The sequence below is a fragment of the Plodia interpunctella genome, chromosome 29, assembly GCF_027563975.2.
Source record: "Plodia interpunctella isolate USDA-ARS_2022_Savannah chromosome 29, ilPloInte3.2, whole genome shotgun sequence".
NCBI lineage: Eukaryota > Metazoa > Arthropoda > Insecta > Lepidoptera > Pyralidae > Plodia > Plodia interpunctella.
The window spans coordinates 1,405,543-1,424,124 of record NC_071322.1 but is presented as its reverse complement, the minus strand read 5'-3'; the positions used below and the strand labels follow the sequence as shown (position 1 = coordinate 1,424,124).

At 36.5% G+C, this 18,582-nt stretch overlaps 2 protein-coding genes across 2 annotated transcripts; one reads left to right on the top strand and one right to left on the bottom strand.

The window, feature by feature from the left end:
• Positions 1-219: 219 nt before the first annotated feature.
• Positions 220-2,709, bottom strand: LOC128682274 (uncharacterized protein). The gene is made up of 2 exons (XM_053766901.1): positions 2,220-2,709; positions 220-638 (listed from the first exon to the last, which is right to left on the bottom strand). Exons 1-2 carry the CDS (start codon positions 2,499-2,501, stop codon positions 306-308), a joined length of 615 nt encoding a protein of 204 aa, XP_053622876.1. The 5' UTR covers positions 2,502-2,709; the 3' UTR covers positions 220-305.
• Positions 2,710-4,625: 1,916 nt separating this feature from the next.
• LOC128682270 (tubulin beta chain-like) lies at positions 4,626-18,158 on the top strand. The gene is made up of 12 exons (XM_053766895.1): positions 4,626-4,774; positions 8,834-8,945; positions 9,800-9,922; positions 10,571-10,672; positions 11,057-11,184; positions 11,457-11,624; positions 12,884-12,998; positions 13,639-13,709; positions 14,868-15,007; positions 15,573-15,732; positions 15,990-16,091; positions 17,204-18,158. Exons 1-12 carry the CDS (start codon positions 4,718-4,720, stop codon positions 17,315-17,317), a joined length of 1,392 nt encoding a protein of 463 aa, XP_053622870.1. The 5' UTR covers positions 4,626-4,717; the 3' UTR covers positions 17,318-18,158.
• Positions 18,159-18,582: the final 424 nt, after the last annotated feature.

Below are 18,582 nucleotides of genomic sequence, written 5' to 3'. Positions count from 1 at the left end.
TCTGATCGGTCCGGGTCTTGGATGTTTATCTATATATGTATTTGTTATAAAATATAGTATCGTTGAGTTAGAATCCCATGGCACAAGTCTAGAACTTACTTTGGGGCTAGCTCAATCTGTGTGATTTGTCCTAATATATTTATTTATTTATATTGTTATATTCATTTCGAATGTAACAAAAGAAAAAGGTAAGTTTTGTAAGAATGTAAAGATAAAAAAACATACAAAAACTTGTATAATATATTATTTGTTTTGTTATAAACAATTATTAAAACATAAAAAATATTCTTTTTCCTATAAGTCTTTTATACAATCATATTAGTATTAATCATTGTATGTTTATATAACTCTGGTTTTATATACACATTTATCACTGAAAATATATTTGGTAAAGAAGCTACTAAAAATATATATACGTATTTGCTAAGAGGTGGTGTGTGTCCGTATGGATACATCCACAAACCTCTTCGGTTGGCATCCCGTACGTGATGGCTTGTGTAAGCTAGGATTATCATCCATGTCAACATATATATGTTGATTTTCTTGTAAATATAGCTATATATTAGGAGTAAAGATGTGATCGTGAATAAAAATGTGGTGCAGTGAAGTATTCCCCTAGTTCTGTTGTTAGTAATATCCTGTAACAATAAAATAGGTCATATCAATACTATAATAATACAATAAACAGAAAAGATTTGTATTTCTGTTTGTAATGAATAAACTCAATTATAAAGTACTGGGCCAATTTTGACGAAATTTGGCACAGAAATTTAGCTTGGCCTCTGTGACAGCGGAATGCACAGATGATTTCGAAATGAGAACAAGAGACAATATTTTCATTACCATTTGACTCTATCGCAGGTATATAAGCAGGCCACTAATACTTTGCAAACAATAAAACATTGTGATTATATCAGATTCAAGATTCAAGATTCAAACATTTATTTGCCAACTATGAGTCATAATTACAATACAGGTGTTATGTACAATTTTGTTCTTATCATAGCAACTCAGCGAGTATTGCAAATGTAGTCATTACAGTAGTATATTTTATATAAAACAATGTTAAAATAATTGATTAATAGATAAAAATTTATAAAAAAAAAAATGATTTAATTAATTCATATTCAAATACATATATTAGACACTTAGATTATTTATGAATACATATTAAATACTTTAAATAACAATTACAATTCCATTACATGTCAAGGTATTCCTTTACTGAGTAATAATTTTTTGATAGCAGAAAGGATTTTAAGGCATTTGAGAACTTTTTTAAATTATTTTCGTTTTTAATAAATGCCGGTAATTTATTATATATTCTGATTGCCATATAGTGCGGACTAGTTTTTAGCATCCTTATTCTAGCTATAGGCAAATAAAGTCTGTCTTTATGTCTGGTGTTAATTTTATGTGTGTCCTTTACTTTCATAAAAGAGCTTAGATTTTGATGAGTAAACATGCAGATGTCGTATATGTATATAGATGGCAAAGTTAGTATCTTAAATTTTTTGAAATAAGGTCTACACGATTTAGTATCTGTGGCTCCCAACCTAGAATAGGTCCATTCCATAAATCTACAAGATTCTGTAAGAGGCGAAGAAAAACAACTTTCACGGGTAAGATTAGGCAACATCAGCATTACCATAGTGCTGACAGTGGCCAGTCCCAAAAAGGACTGACATCAGACATGGGGCTGGTTGTCTTACTTAAATGTAGGTACATTTTTCTAAGAGGACCCTGGTTATTTAGGTTTGGAGTTAATGGTAAGATTGCTAGGATAAGTTAAAAGTAATTAAGTATTGTATTGTACCTACTACATATTATTATTGTTACAATGTTAATTGGTTATACAAGAAGCATAATTTTTTTTTTCTAAATTTTTGACAAGGCTTCAGTGCACTTTTTGTGTCTATCATTGTTAATTCTTTACTAGTAAATAAAGATTTCTTATCAAAATATTGATTGTATGAATTAATACAGGTTTTATAGAAAAATAGTTGTTACCCGGGGCTTTGCTCCCGTGGGAATTTTGCGGTAAAAATATACCGTATAGCAATCTTGGATAATGTACCTTTCTAATGGTGAAAGAATTTTTGAAATCAGTTCAGTAGTTTCTTAGATTACCCGCCTCAAACATACCACAACACAACACAAACTCCTAAAGGCACAAACGTTTACCTCTTTATAATAATAATTACGTTTTTATAGATTACCTTCCAATATATTGACCTAGTGGCAAAAATGTGATCGATATCGATTAACGAAGACAGCATCGTACAGAAGCATATATTAAATAGGCAAGTAGTGTTGTTGAAACTAAGTTCTTGGCTTAAAAATAATATTGAAGATAGGCATCCTAACGTAGCGTGGACAGCGCTGTCGGTAAAGGCGCGAAATATCTGTGATTTTGAATAACTAGAATTAAACACAATGTAATCTCCAAGTAGCGCCGCTAAACATATATTTAGCGTTAAAAACGGCTTCAGCATCTTCATTTTGAGTCCATCGGGCAGTCAATTTATGTTATTTTAAGCAAATAAATTGAAGTCTCCATTCTTGTTAATCTCCTGAATTTTCACGACACATTAATGTACTGCATTGTGTTGAATTAATTGTTGTAATTTCGAATTTATAAACTATCTATTGTTGTATAAAAAGCGGTAGATAGAATACAGTTTATAAAAATAAACTAGGTAGGTAGGTACCTACCTACGGTAAACAAACGAATCCATCCAAAATGAATGACAATGACAGCGTCGGTCGCGAACAGCTGACTAATGTCAAAGATTTGACTTTATTTTTTCTTTAAATAAATTGGCATAGGCATTGGTTTCTAAGAAAGAGGCAAATGTAAATCCTTGTATATAGTTACCTATATGTGTCAATGTGTGTCACACCCAATAGGTACTTCAACCGACCTACTCATTCCATGGTCACACCACACCGTCCTTACCATTTAGAGAAAAAGCACGGTACACTTATGCAGATATTTATATAATGTTCTTACTAAGATATTTTTGATGCCAATCGAATTTTTAGAGAGAAAAATAACTACGCCATTCCGAATCATTTTGGAGTTCACATATTCACCAGGTAGTATTTATTGATCCTAAAAATTAGTAAGTATACTAACTACCATGGGTAAACACATTAATCACAAAAAATATAATGATCAGAAAAAAAAAAGAAGTTGGTTTCCCTTTCGTCCCTGGTCCGTATGAACGAACTTAAACACTTCCGTACGGATTTTCGTATGGTTCTCACCAACAGATGGTGCGATTCCTGAGTAAGGTTTACCAGAGTCACAGATGATATAATACTTCCAATACCCGAGTGGAAGTCGAGACGGGTCGCTAATTATAAATTTGAGCATCACCTCCATATTACAAGTAATATTTTTCGAGTTAATTTAGTTATTTTAAGCAAACATTATTTACGATAACATGATTAGGTGTCTATAAAAAATATTTCGGTCAAGTGTCGCACCGTACCATCGTAAATATACATACTTAGGTAGGTATTTAACATATCTGTAACATATCACACTAGATTAGATAATTACAACGTTATCAGTCAATACAACAGTTTTTCATTTTGGAGCACTTAGTAGTGTACCCAATACAGTTTGCCGAACTTTGGATGATTCGGCATACATTGCTGGATTTTCATTGCGGTAAATAAAAGCTCTCACACAAACTACGCAATATTTCCGCATTCGCGTCGGCGCGGCGTCTGTTTAAATGCGGCGATAGTATGTATCATAATGCAACTATCGTAAAATCACAGGAAACTAAATCCTTGTAAAATTATGACAAATATATTTATTTGGATCTGCGTCATTGAAAATTTTTCCTCGTGACGTAACTAAATATCTCTCTCACCCGGCTTTATTCGCGGCTGTGACGCCATGAAGACCGGGGCTACCGGCCGGCCGTTTCTGTCATCAACTCTCTGTGAAAGGCGATTGCCAGTCAATTATCAAGATTTTAGTTCTATTCTTGCTACGGAACGATTGTCTCAATTTTTTTATGAAGGTGTTTCGGCATTTATGTGATTGTCACCGTCGTAATAGTACGGGAGCGAAGGCAACGATCGATCGAACGTTTTAGTTTCTAAATTTGCTTTTAACCATGACAAAATTTGGAGAAAATCGATAAAGTAAACATCGATTACGCGAGTATCTGGCCCAAATACTTTTTAAAGGGGACATAGGTACCTATGTCAATAAAATAGAGGTTTGGTAATTCGAAATTCCCTATGTGTTTCATTGATTACATTACATAGATACACATTATACATAGCTTATATGTATATTACATAGCTTTTGTCCGCGTTTTCGTCCACGTCGATTTCCCACGAGAACAGAGCAAATAAAGCGTGAAGAGGTACCTAACAAACAAACTTACTTTCGCATTTATAATATTAGTTACGATTAAGTTAGGTTAGATTCATGTTCAGCTCTCTTCTGTCGTTTGAATAAGTAACAAATGACTGAAGACTACTGAATCACGTTGCACGAATATGCACCACCTTAGGTTAGGTTTTCCTAGTATCTGAAGGTATAATGAACTACTATCAAACGCTTATCACTTCCATAGAAATCGCGATAACGCATGATAAACTTCATAATGTTGCGAGGTTTAGTGTTAGCTAGTGATTGGTGCAGTTTATAGGTATATTAATCTGTAGCTGTAACTGGTACTTTGGAAATATGCCTGAAATAGTGCATGTGCAAGCTGGACAGTGTGGCAATCAGATCGGATCCAAGGTAGGGTGTGATAGACGACAAAGGCATTCCCGTTGAGGGAGAGACGATAAATCGGACCCTAACAACGAGAAGGATAAGCAATGATGAATCATTACTCAACTCATACATCGTGATTATTTGGTCTGTTTTAATTTTTGTTAGTTAGTTTTTATTTTGTTTAAGTATGTACTAGCTTTGCACGCGGCTTCACCCGCATGAATTTATCCGCGTAAGTGGAAAAAACATGATTTTCATACAAACTTTACCCCACCATTATAATCATATAGGGGTTGATTTTTGTATAAAAAGTAGCCTATGTTTGAAAGATATTCTTTAACTATGTCCATACCAAATTTCATCTAAATCGGTTCAGCGGTTTAGCCGTGAAAGCGGAACAAACAGACGGATAGACAGACAGACTTTCATATTTCTAGTGTTAGTATGTATTTGAGGTTAAAGAACTTTATTTTCTGAAAGAAATTTATATTTCATTTACAGAGAAAAAAAACTTAAGATTTCGATTCATATATAGGATAGAAAGACTTTCCCTTGCATTCGGGACTGTGTTGCCATGATGCCTAGGTCGATTCAGTTCGATTCAAACTTCTTTATTCAATTTAGTTACTCGTAAAAAAAAAATTACATAAACTAAGTCGACTGCCGACTTCGAAGCGCACGTGAAGAAGAAGCGGCGCAACATACATTAAATAATATATTTTAATCACACAGTGGCAACTTTTTGTTTATTAAGAATTAAATTAATTATGTAAGCTGTGAATAATATTGTGGGTTACGTAATTATGTACACATACATACATATTTAATTTATATTTTAATTAAAACTTTATTTTGTACCTAACTGTTTGTTATTCCGTAATAAAATAAAATAAAAACAAACTTCACCGCGGCTTTTTCTCCAAGGACGTCAATTAACAAAATGTAGGTCAAGAGTAATTAACCTCGTTTGGAACTGTCAAGGTCAAAAAATTCACGGGAGGATTGGAGTGGTGCTATTCCAGGGCGGGAACTACAGGCCACACAAGTTTTTGCTATATTCAGATCTTGATGACAAGTTTGAGTAGGTATATTTACCGCGGTGAAAAACCACTGGTTTTAAACCAGCAATGTATATTGTTTGCGGTTATGCGAGAATGACGAACGTGAGTCGACTTTGTGTTTCTTTTTAATGTGATATTGTTATAAGATTTTTCTTTTCTCCCTTTTATAAATACTATAATAGGATAAGCATGTACCATTGTATTTAAATAACAATGAAATAAAATCACATTGATCGATGTTCGGCGAACTTCTCCGCAATAGTGCGGAGCCGCGGCGTTAAGGTAGGTCACAAAACAAGCGATTGTATTCACTCCAACATTCTTGAGGATACTAACGCAATTAGCTCATTCAGGAGTTCAATGTTGTAGTGATCAGCGCGCTCGGCCTGTGATAGTCGCGGTTAAGACACTCTCACAATGGTCGGTCATTGGATGGGTGACCAAAATTATCTTGAGCTCCTCCGTGCTTCGGAATGCTTGTTAAGCCGTTGGTCGTGGTTGTATTTGCAGTCGTTAAAACCCGTCATTCAGCTATGAGTCAACGTGATGGGTCATGGCCCACACTCCTTATCCATCCATAAGGAAGGTCTGTGCCCCAGCTGTGGGGATAAATGGCTGATGATTATGATGAACTCAACTAAACAACTACCGTACCATATAATAAATAAATAAATAAATATAAATAAATATACTAGGACAAATCACACAGATTGAGCTAGCCCCAAAGTAAGTTCGAGACTTGTGTTATGGGATACTAACTCAACGATACTATATTTTATAACAAGTACATATATAGATAAACATCCAAGACCCGGGTCAATCAGAAAAAGATCATTTTCCATCATGACCCGACTGGGGATCGAACCCGGGACCTCTCGATTCAGTGGCAAGAACTTTACCACTGCGCCACCGAGGTCGTCTACGATTATAAAGAGGTAAGCATTTGTGAGTTTGTCTGTTTGAGGCTACCGTAATCATCGAAACTACCGAACCGATTTCTAAAATTCTTTCACCATTAAAAAGGTACATTATCCCAGATTGTTATAGGCTATATTTTATCTCAAAATTCTCAAGATATTTTTCCTATTTTGAACCCACGACCTCCAGTCGTCGTCGAGGTCGTTATAATTATATATTATATAGTAATAGTAAAATATTAAGAAGTAGAAGCGGTGTTGTGTATTGGTTAAGACGCCCGCCTATGGATCGAAAGGTCTCAGGTTCGTATCCTACTCGTGCCATATGAGTTTGTATACCATCTGATTCATAGTAGTTTTCATAGCCCACCACTTGCTTCCGGTGAAGGAAAACGTCGCGAGGAAACCTGCACACTGGTGGTCAGTTTAGTTCCTTAGTGTGTATGCGACTACCTGCCACTAGCTGGCCGTAAGTAGTCGTAAAAGTCATGTCAGATGCCTTTAGGCGACTCGAATAAAATCTGACACCAGTGTTAGCAATAACACACTCGATATGATGAGTAAAATATTTCATAATAGTTCATTAACGAAATTTATCGACTATTTCCGATTAACCTTCAGTCTCGGATGTGATATAGAACATACCTACCTATATAACTCATAATACAATTTGGTGACGGCTATTGCTATATGCGCCGATGACGACGCGAATGCGTGAACACTGCCTAGTTTGTATGAGTGCTTTCATGTACCGCAATGAAAAACCAGCAATGTGTATACTAAAGTTTGGCAAAGTAGTGTTCGACGTTAATGTGGAGCCGGGCATAACAACACCTTTTTCGGTTTCAGTTTCATTTATTGCAAAACACAAGCTCGAAGTTGTTAGAAGAATAGAAGACTAGCTGTTTATCCGCGGCTTCGCCCGCGTAGTATTTCCTTGGGAACATTTTTTTTTCTATTAGGATATAGTTGGAATATGACAACCATAGCCAATTTTAAACATACGCAGCGCCATGTTTTTATTGCAAAGTTTATTTTATTAGCATTAAGCGCCACCAGTAATAGAATACAGGTTTTTCGGAAATCCCACGGGAATAATTCCATCTAACTTGCTATTCTACACATCTTAACTCTGTGTAATAGCCAAGCAACACGAGACAGTACACAGTATATGTAATGGAATCGAACATAGAGTCAACGTTTTATAGAAACTGCATTAAAACTAAAAAAAGGAAAATTTTTGTATTTATTACGTTAAGACAAAAGTCGTAGAACAAAAGATGTTAGTCTCTATGTACCTTATGCGCCTTTGGAAGGTTAAATTCAAATTCAAATTCAAATAATTTATTCCGAAATTAGACTTTCACAGGCACTTTTTCTTGTCAATTTTTATATTTATAGTTATTTCTCACAAGCTACAAACTACTGGCATTTCGGAACGACCACTGCTGAGAAGAAATGCCGAAAGAAACTCATTTGAACAGTGTCCCATCATGCCAGATCGGCTTACCATTATTGTTGATTACAATGTTTTTTTTCTAATAATATATAAAAGTACATAATGTACATAGTCAATAGGTATATCAAAACAGGTTATGATTGTGATCCGAGTGCTGATTATAATATATATATATATATATATCGATGTGAAACACAATTAACTTACATAAAAAATTACATATATGAGAAACGAGATGACCAGTTCCCTCTGGCAGCACCCGTTCACCAGTTGACGCATGGGACAGCCATCGCGTAGCTCAACCATAATAGAATATGTTATGTGTTAGATACCAGTATACCTTTGAATTTGTATTCAACTTATCATTACAATTTCTGATATTTCATATCGTTTTCAAAAGGTAAAAATTGAACGGTTTAGGATCGCTCTGTTATTATCACGTAAGCATCGTGATGCTTACGTTGTGTCCTAGGATCTTTTGCCACAGTACCCTGTGATCACACCGCCTCTCTCGCCCTTCAACCGGAACACAACAGTGCGCTTGCATTGTTGTGTTCCGGTTGAAGAGGACTGCTCTGTTTGGCGGCAGAAATAGGAGCCAAACAATAAAAGCCCAACCTAAAAATGTTTAAACAATATCTTTCAGTTCTGGGAGATCATATCGGACGAGCACGGTATCGACCCATTCGGCATCTACCGCGGCGAAAGCGATCTGCAAGCAGAGAGGCTGAACGTTTACTACAATGAGGCTTCAGGCGGTAAGCGATCTGTGGCTTTAAGTTCAATTTTATTAAATAAATAATGTCATTCACACAAAACGACTGCACGGTTTTTAAACAATATAAATATATAAGGACAAATCACACAAATTGAGCTAGCCCCAAAGTAAGTTCGAGACTTGTGTTATGGGATACTAACTCAACGATACTATATTTCATAACAAATACATATATAGATAAACATCCAAGACCCGGGCCAATCAGAAAAAGATCATTTTCCATCATGACCCGACCGGGGATCGAACCCGGGACCTCTCGGTTCAGAGGCAAGCACTTTACCACTGCGCCACCGAGGTCGTCATGCAGTTGTGGTGGTTACTGAGGAAGGTTTCAGTGTATTGTTATGTTTTTACGTGAGCGAAGCCGGGACCAACAGCTTGTGTTATCATAACAATAAAAGCTGTATTATGATTAAATCGTTTCTTTTTTTTTTCTATCAATTTGGAAAGAATTGCAAGGTTCTACTGACGACCCTCAGCCTTAAAAAATACGACTATGAGAAGAGAATTAAGCTTGATCTTGACTAAAACAACAATTGTTATCCATGATTAATCTATAATATAAATATTTGTTCTTGTGATCACAGATATTTGTCTGCGGTTCTGTGTTGTGTCCGTGTCTGTGATTGTGTCCATCGGACCAGCGACACAATTAATCTGCTAAGTGGTTGAGTATTGTCCATTTAATCAGTGCTGTGGTTTCCAGTCGTGGCACAAAGCTGAGCTGGGATCCTTTTCGGCATAGACCCCTAGTTTGTAAATAAATGTAGAAACTGTAACTTTTTTACCGAACAAAAACTATTTCTGTCTTTAATTTATTTATCTGTTTATCAGGAAAGTACGTGCCACGCGCGGTGTTGGTGGACCTTGAGCCTGGGACCATGGACTCCGTGCGCTCGGGGCCGTATGGACAGCTGTTCAGGCCTGACAACTTCGTCTTTGGACAGAGTGGCGCTGGTAAGTGATAACCATGGATTTAACAAGTACCAACCTACAAATTTCATGGTCATATTTTATGGTCATACATATTTTATGGTCTGACAACTAGGGATGCCGACGACCGTGCGAAGTGGAGACGCAAACATATGTACTTATATTTATCGATGTATTTATTATATATAATAATATGTATATGTTGTTTTTTTTATATTTTTATCTTATTTTAAAAAAAGAGTAAATTTTCTTTTAATTTTTTTCCCTTGTTTAGTTGCACTTTATGACACCACCTCTCTGTTTGCTCTATTTTTTTTTTGTTTATTCCCTCGTTTTATTGAGGAGGCAAAGGGTACTAGCCCATACAGCCAAGTCTTAAAGTGTTTGCTCTAATGGTTGACAGGTAGAGAATGCCTTTTGTACATTTCTTTTTAAATTTAGTGCAATAAAGTTCTTAATATAAATAAAAAACAGGAAATATGAACAAGAGCTCAGACTTTGAATACTTTGTGTTCCTATGAATATAGAATATATATACATGTCCAATATCGAAGAGTGTTTAAATTTTGTCAAAATATTTAAACCTGAGACCTTCACATTCATTCAGTTTGTCTCGTAATTTGGGATTTTTTACAGATACCTATTCCCTAATAAATAATGTATACATTTCAGGGAACAATTGGGCGAAAGGTCATTACACGGAGGGCGCAGAGCTGGTCGACGCGGTCCTGGACGTCATCAGGAAAGAGGCGGAGAACTGCGACTGCCTCCAAGGTTTTTGTTACAAATTTCCCTAATATATTTTTGTATAACTATAAAAACATACGTCCTCGCAAAATTTCATTCCATTTATAATAAGTAGGTACTAGTTGTTCTCCACGAACTTAGACCTCGAGAGCACAATAAATTTCGATGAGATTTTACAAAATTGTGAATATTTCAAAAACGACCTAACCGATTTTGATGCTCGACGAATTTAAAAAATCTATTGACAGTATCCTACATACCTTTTAAATTTCATCAAAATCAGACCAACGGTTCGAAAGTTATCGCGTTACAAACATACATACGTAGGTATAAAAAATGTATTTTTGCCCCAAGTTGATTTTTAGACCTAGTTCGCTTCACTCGCTCGGTCAATAATTATCATGCTTTTAGGTTTCCAGCTAACCCACTCCCTGGGCGGAGGCACTGGCTCCGGCATGGGGACGCTTCTCCTCGCTAAGATCAGGGAGGAGTACCCTGACAGGATTATGAATACTTTTAGCGTTGTGCCCTCTCCCAAGGTCAGACATCAGTCTATTTATTTAGCACTTTCTGTGTATCTGTATAAGTACTGTATCTGTGGTGAGCATTAAGATAGCGGGACCAAGTCTCGTTTTGACGGAACTCTCATAAAAATAATATTATTTTTTTTACTCTTTCATGCAAAATCTACTGGACGAATTGTTATGAAATTCGGTACACGGGTAGTATATAACCTGGAGTAACACATAGGGAACTTTTTATCCGGAAATTCGCTCCCGAACTAGTTTAAAATACGGTAAATGATCCGCAGGTGAGCGAAGTAGTCCTGGAGCCATACAACGCGACGCTGTCCGTGCACCAGCTGGTGGAGAACACGGATATGACATTCTGCATCGACAACGAAGCGCTGTACAACATATGCTTCAGGACCTTGAGGCTTAACAACCCCAGCTACAGCAACTTGAACCATCTCATCTCTGTGAGTAGTTTGTTTTAGTGATGTTGTTATATTATTGGCGGATCCGTGGCCTAATGGTCATCATGCCGGACTGCTACTATGCAGGTCCCGGGTTCGATCCCCGGTCAGCTACACATGAAAAATGATATTTTTCAGATTGACCTGGGTCTTGGATGTTTATCTATACACTGTTACTGTTATCAAACGCAAAACCTCCTAAAAACTTCTTCTTTTATGGATGCCTCTCCAACTAGTGAAGGTCAGCGATTAGCATGGTCGTTCTTGTCCTTAGCTCAGCGGAACAGCTCAGCTGCGCTCGCTATCCCGGTCCATTCTCGGATGTTCCACAGCCAAGATCTTTTCCTTCCTCCAACCTTTCTCATCCCAGCGACTTTACCCATCATTGTTAGTTGTAGGAGGTTGTATTGTTGATGCCTAAGAACATGACCCAAATACGAGACTTTACGACGTTTTACAGTGGGCATGAGTGTGCGTTCTTGGCCAATTCGCTGTAAGACTCTGTCATTGGTCACTTTCTCGATCCAGCTAATAGAGAGCATACGCCTATTTCAATACGCCTTCTGAGATCTTCTTTAACGGTCCAAGCCTCACACAAGGTCCTAAAGACTAATTGGGTAGGTATTATATCTTTTATTCTACGACTTTTCGTGATTCGTAGTTTTTTTTTTTCATATAAAAAAATACAATCTAATTTGCGATTCTACACATGTTAACTGTATGTAATAGCCGAACAACACGAGACAGTACAGTAGCGTTATGTAGCGGAATCGAACATAGAGGTAACGTTTTATAGAAACGACATTAAAACTAAAAAAAATGTATTTATTACGATTAGAGAAAAGTCGTAGAAGATGTTAAGTCTCTATGTACCTTATGCGCCTTTGGAAGGTTAAGCGTTAGATACCAGTAACCCTGTATATGTACATAGGTATGTTATATAATATAGTATCGTTGAGTTAGTATCCCATAACACAAGCTTCGAGCTTACTTTGGGGCTAGCTCAATCTGTGTGATGTTTCCATATAAAATGTATTTATTTATATATTTATTGGCAAGATTTTCTTAGCAAGAAGAGCAACAAGACAGAGTAGTCTAATTATAGTAACTATTGTAAAGTAGATAGATTAGAGTAGATTGGAGGCGGTGTAAAATGAAAGACAGTGCTATCACACAAACTATAAAGCTATGTATACCGTGGACTAATTTCCGAGTGACATTTATCGTCCGTATTTTTCATTTAACGTCTTTAACATCCTCAGCTGACGATGTCCGGGGTGACGACGTGCCTGCGGTTCCCGGGGCAGCTGAACGCGGACCTCCGCAAGCTGGCCGTCAACATGGTGCCCTTCCCGAGACTGCACTTCTTCATGCCAGGTCAGTGGGACTCCGGAACAGTCCAAGGAAGGCTCGGATCCAGCGCTTTGGCCACGATGGACATGCCCACAAACACAATTGACTTTGCAATCACAAAACAATTATTTAGCAAAGAAACTTGAAAATCATAATTTGAAGCTAATCAAATTTTAATTTAGTACCTAGATACCTATAATAAGCATTTTAACCCCCGAAAGAGAGGGCGTGTTATAAGTTTAACGTGTCTGTCTGTGTATCTGTCTGTGACATCGTAGCTCCCAAACTAATGAACCAATTTTCGTTTAGTTTCTTTTGTGTCATAGATAATTTAATCCTGAGTGTTATTAGCCATGTTTCATGAAAATCTGTTCTCAGCCGTTCAAATGTTGTAGCGAAATGAAATTGAAAATTAGTTTTTTTTTTATTTGTCTAACAAATAAGCTTGTAATTTTATTTGGTTAACTTACTTTCTTCGATGTGACGCCAGATTTTATTTCATTTTGTTTATTATTATGATAAGAGGTTGTATGATATTACCATATGTCATAAGAAATAAACGAAAAATAATTTTAAGACATCTAACAATAAAAATACTAAAATTAGACCTAAATTCCGCGGAGGAAGGCACCCCACACAATTTATGATTTGTTGATATTCACAGGGTTCGCTCCATTAACAGCTAAGAATTCGTTCAACTACAGACCGCAAACAGTTGCTGAACTCATGAGTCAAGTGAGTATAGCTTTTATGATTGTGCTAATCTCCTTCGACTTCCGCAAACCTCGCTTCTATCTGCCCGGTGGGATAAATGTTGGAAAAAAAAATAATTAAAAAAAAGTAAAAAATGACAACTTGTTATGTAGGTCTACGTTTTTGTATCGCTCTCAAATTAGAAAGTAAAAATGTCAACTTTACTTTTTGTATAAGGAGAATCTTGTGTAATCTCAGCCCAGTGTTTCATTCCACCGATTATTATCTAACATGGTAGCAGAGCGTAGTTAGGGAAATTGGAAAACACGCATATTTCTGCTCAGTGTTTCATTAAATAAATAAAAATAAATAAATATATTAGGACAAATCACACAGATTGAACTAGCCCCAAAGTAAGTTCGAGGCTTGTGTTATGGGATACTAACTCAACGATACTATATTTTATAACAAATACATATATAGATAAACATCCAAGACCTGTGCCAATCAGAAAAAGATCATTTTCCATCATGACCCGACCGGGGATCGAACCCGGGACCTCTCGGTTCAGTGGCAAGAACTTTACCACTGCGCCACCGAGGTTGCTATTCAACCGACAATTTTCTGACAATAAAAAAAGTGTAGAATCCTATTCATTATAAATGCGTCAGTTTGTGAGGACATCCTCACAAACATTCTCATAAAACTCTTTCACGAAAATCTACTCGATCGATGGTTATCAAATATGGTACAAATGTAGAACCCGAAATTTGGTAAAACCTGGAATGACACATAAGGTACTTTTTATCCCGAAATTCAAAGCCCGGGGTGAAGCTAGTTTTATATTAAAAGATTTTATGCAATGTATGTATCACAGATGCATATCAGAATATGTATGTATGTATGTATGTATGTTTGTTTGTTTGTTTGTTTGTTTGTTTGTTCGAGTGGAATCTTGCTACTCAATTTTGAAGCAGATCTTCAACCGATTGAGCTGAAATTTTGTATACACGTTTAGTTTCGATGACAATACACGACAAGTCAAGTGTTTTATGGTCATATAAATTGTGTATAATGAGGTTATAAGTTGATAATTAACATTTTAAAGGAAAATTTTATTTTTCTTCTTTTTGGAGCATTTAAATAAAAGCTTTTATTTATTTTTGTTTAATTTCATTTATATTGTTTTCATGTTACCAGATGTTCAATCCGGGCAACATGATGACGGCATCCGACCCCAGGCACGGCCGCTATCTGACGGTCGCCACCATGTTCCGGGGACACATGTCCATGAGGGAGGTAGATCAGCAAATACTGTCCATACAGAGCAAGAACTCCAGGTAATAATCCTCCTGATTATGGCAGAAACTATGGTGTCTGCTGCAGGTGTTTAGTCAGTCGCCTAAAGACCTTACACCATCTGTCTCGTGACAAGTAGCCATAACACATTTAACATGCGTAATCGAACATAGAATTAAGCGTTTTATAGAAACGACATTAAAACTTTAAAAAAATGTCGTAGAACAAAATATGTTAGTCTCTATGTACCTTATGCACCATTGGAAGGTTATGCTTTAGATACCAGTAACCCTGTATATATTGGCAAACTTATGTGACACGAGTTCGATTCAAACCTGGGACCTTTCGGTTTACAGGAAGCCCGTCATATCACTGGACCACCGCCGCTTCTGACTCATATATATATTATTTTTCATCGATCACCATTTGCTTCCGAGGAAACCTGCACACTGGTGGACAGTTCAGTTCACTAGTGTGTATGCGACTGCCTGCCACTAGATGGCGGTAAGTAGTCGTAAAAGTCATGTCAGAAGCCTTTTAGCGGCTTGAATAAAATCTGACTCGATATGATGACTGTTAATAACTAAAACTTACCGTATGTTCCAGCTACTTCGTAGAATGGATTCCTAACAACCTCAAAGTGTCAGTGTGTGACGTGCCGCCACGAGGTCTCAAGATGTCTGCCACATTCATCGGCAACTCCACCGCCATCCAGGAGATCTTCAAGCGAATTTCTGAACAGTTCACAGCTATGTACAGGAGACGGGTGAGCTACTAAACTTTACCTTTGAGACCTTCCACCACTGTGGACAGAGAATATAGAAAGAGAGAAAGAAAAAGAGAAAGAGAGAAATATAGAAAGGGAGAGAGATAAAAAGAGAGAGAGAGAGAAAGAAAGAAACAAAGTATGTATAAACTCGTTAATAAATTGCGGCCCAAACTTCATTAAAATCCGTTGCGAGCAAGGTCAAAAACAGACAAACGCGGCGGGCGACTTTGTTTTTAATATGTAGTGATTTTCAGGCGTTCCTCCACTGGTACACAGGCGAAGGCATGGACGAGATGGAGTTCACAGAAGCCGCCAGCAACATGGCCGACCTCATATCTGAGTACCAGCAATACCAGGTACTATAATAATATATTATAATCAGCACTCGGATCACAATCATAACCTGTTTTGATATACCTTTTGACTATGTACATTACGTACTTTTATATATTATTAGAAAAAAAAAACATTGTAAGAAACAATAATGGTAAGCCGATCTGGCATCATAGGGACCAACACTGTTGAAATGAGTTTCTTTCGGCATTTCTTCTCAGCAGTGGTCGTTCCGAAATGCCTGTAGTTTGTAGCTTGTGAGAAATAACTATAAATATAAAAATTTACGAGAAAAAGTGCCTGTGAAGGTCTAATTTCTGAATAAATGATTTGAATTTGAATTTTACTATAACTACTTTTAAATTTCATTTGGATATTTAATTTAAAAAATATTAAAGGTCGCCCAATGACCACGGACCTTTGTAACAAGGTACAAAACGTCTGGGAAATAAAAAAAGGTGTGTGCGCGTAATACCTGTCTTTTTATATATCTTACCGTCGTCTCGATGTGATTGTCTTGTGTTTATGTTGTTGATGTGCGTAAATAAATAAATAAATAAATATAAATAAATAGAATAAATCTATAAAAGCGATCCACTTAAGACCTAAACTGATCTGTATCGCAAATTCGTACTATCGACATAATTTTTTGTATGAATGCGATTCATTTTAGGTTCCTAAATTTATGGAATCGTTCAGTAAAAGTTGATGGTAGACCTACAGTTTGGTAATATTTAGAGCAATGCTCCATTGCTCCGTTGCGCTCCGTTGCATGCGATGATTCCCATAACAGGAATCGAACCTAGGACCATGACGGAATCCATGATATCACAATACATTACTGTGATTAGAAAAAAGTATTTGACTGGACAAGTTGGAGAATAGACAGTTTGTAGCTTTGGTAAACATCATTTAATTTAGAATATGACGTGAAAAAGTGCCTGTGAAGGCCTAAATTCTGAATAAATGATTTGATTTTGATTTTGCGTCTAATCTAATTATGTAATTGTGTTTGTAATTGCAATTGCATTTTGCCCATTAGTGCAATATACTAAATCTCATATTCTCTCATAAAAAAAATACAAAAATATGTTTTTAAAAAACTATAGGTAATTCATGCAAGGAAAATTTACAGGAAGCCGAAGTGGACGACATAGAATTCAATGAAGAAGAGGAATTAGAACAGGAACAGGAGCAATATCAAGAGGATGCGCACGCGCATGATCAAGACGTACAGTTAGCTCGTTAGATTGTAAATTGTTATGCCGGCTCCATACTATCGCGGACCAGACTTTTCGGCGTTCATTCCAGATTTTTCATTTCGGTATGTAAAATCACTCATACAAAGTACGCAATGTACATTCGCGTCGGCATCCGTCAGAGTTCGGCGATACTGGTGGCATACATTTATTATACTTAGAATTAGTTACGCCCAAAATGTCTGCAAAATAGCATTGTTTCCTTTAAAAAATACGCATACGAGCAATCGTAATTCATAAGTCAATTTTTACAGAAACAAACTTCAAGCAATCTAATCAAAACCCCTGCCACACGATACAATCTGATTGCCCAATTTGATTGCCGATTCAATTGGGTACAATCTGATCCCCCGTCCACACGTGTGTAGTTGTGTAACTATATCGCCAATTTCAGTATTTGACTGAGCAATCCCAAATCGGGCGATGCCGACCTTGAATTACATATTTCCTTCCACACGACTCAATTTGATTGTCGATCTAATCAAATTGGGCGTAAAATTGGGACGTGTGGAAGGGGTTTAAGGCGTTGTTTTTTTTTTAAACCCCTTCCTTTCTTTGGGATTGCTCGGTCAAATACTGAAATTGGCGATATATGTAGTTGTGTACGTGTGGACGAACGATCAGATTATACCCAATTCAATCGGCAATCAAATTGGGCAATCAGATTGTGTCGTGTGGAGGGGGTTTAAATCTTAGTATTAAGAAGTACTTACCCATTTTTTGTTCGTTTATAATTTATTTAATTTTTTGATTGATGATATCGAGTGTTTTTGGAAATTCTTTTATACTTACGAATGTTTGTAACGAAAATATATTAGAGGTTATTTTTTATTTTGTTGTTTTATTTTGATCGATCACTAAGTACTTCGCGGCGTCACAGCCCCGAATGAGTCAGGACCATTTGAGGACGAGGCGAAGACTCAACTATAATAATTATAATTAGTTTGGGGATCAAAAACTGTGGGGCAAAAAGAAAAAGAAAAAGTCTCACCCACTAAGTACACAGTACATAAATAGTTTCCTCTTCCTTACAATTATGAAAATTAATCCCCCTGTCGCGTCTGTCTATAGTCCGTGGTCTGTAGGTACGCGATAAACTCAAAAACCATCGGCCAATTTTTATGTGTGATTCCTGACGAAGTTTAGGCCGGGATGTGCCGCTATCTCTATAAGTATATAATATAGTATATAAGGTAAGCCCTTCTGGCAACTCGATCTTTTATTAAAAGTTCATCAGCACTTGATCACAATCATA

What these genes read in the sequence shown, in the direction of transcription:
- LOC128682274 (XM_053766901.1), bottom strand. Translation starts at nt 2,501, where the DNA reads ATGAAGATGCTGAAGCCGTTTTTAACGCTAAATATATGTTTAGCGGCG. An exon ending in CTAGGTCAATATATTGGAAG is followed by an intron (nt 639 to 2,219) that starts GTAATCTATAAA and finishes TTATTGTTACAG; the next exon opens with GATATTACTAACAACAGAAC.
- LOC128682270 (XM_053766895.1), top strand. Translation starts at nt 4,718, where the DNA reads ATGCCTGAAATAGTGCATGTGCAAGCTGGACAGTGTGGCAATCAGATC. An exon ending in CAGCTATGTACAGGAGACGG is followed by an intron (nt 15,733 to 15,989) that starts GTGAGCTACTAA and finishes AGTGATTTTCAG; the next exon opens with GCGTTCCTCCACTGGTACAC. An exon ending in CTGAGTACCAGCAATACCAG is followed by an intron (nt 16,092 to 17,203) that starts GTACTATAATAA and finishes GAAAATTTACAG; the next exon opens with GAAGCCGAAGTGGACGACAT.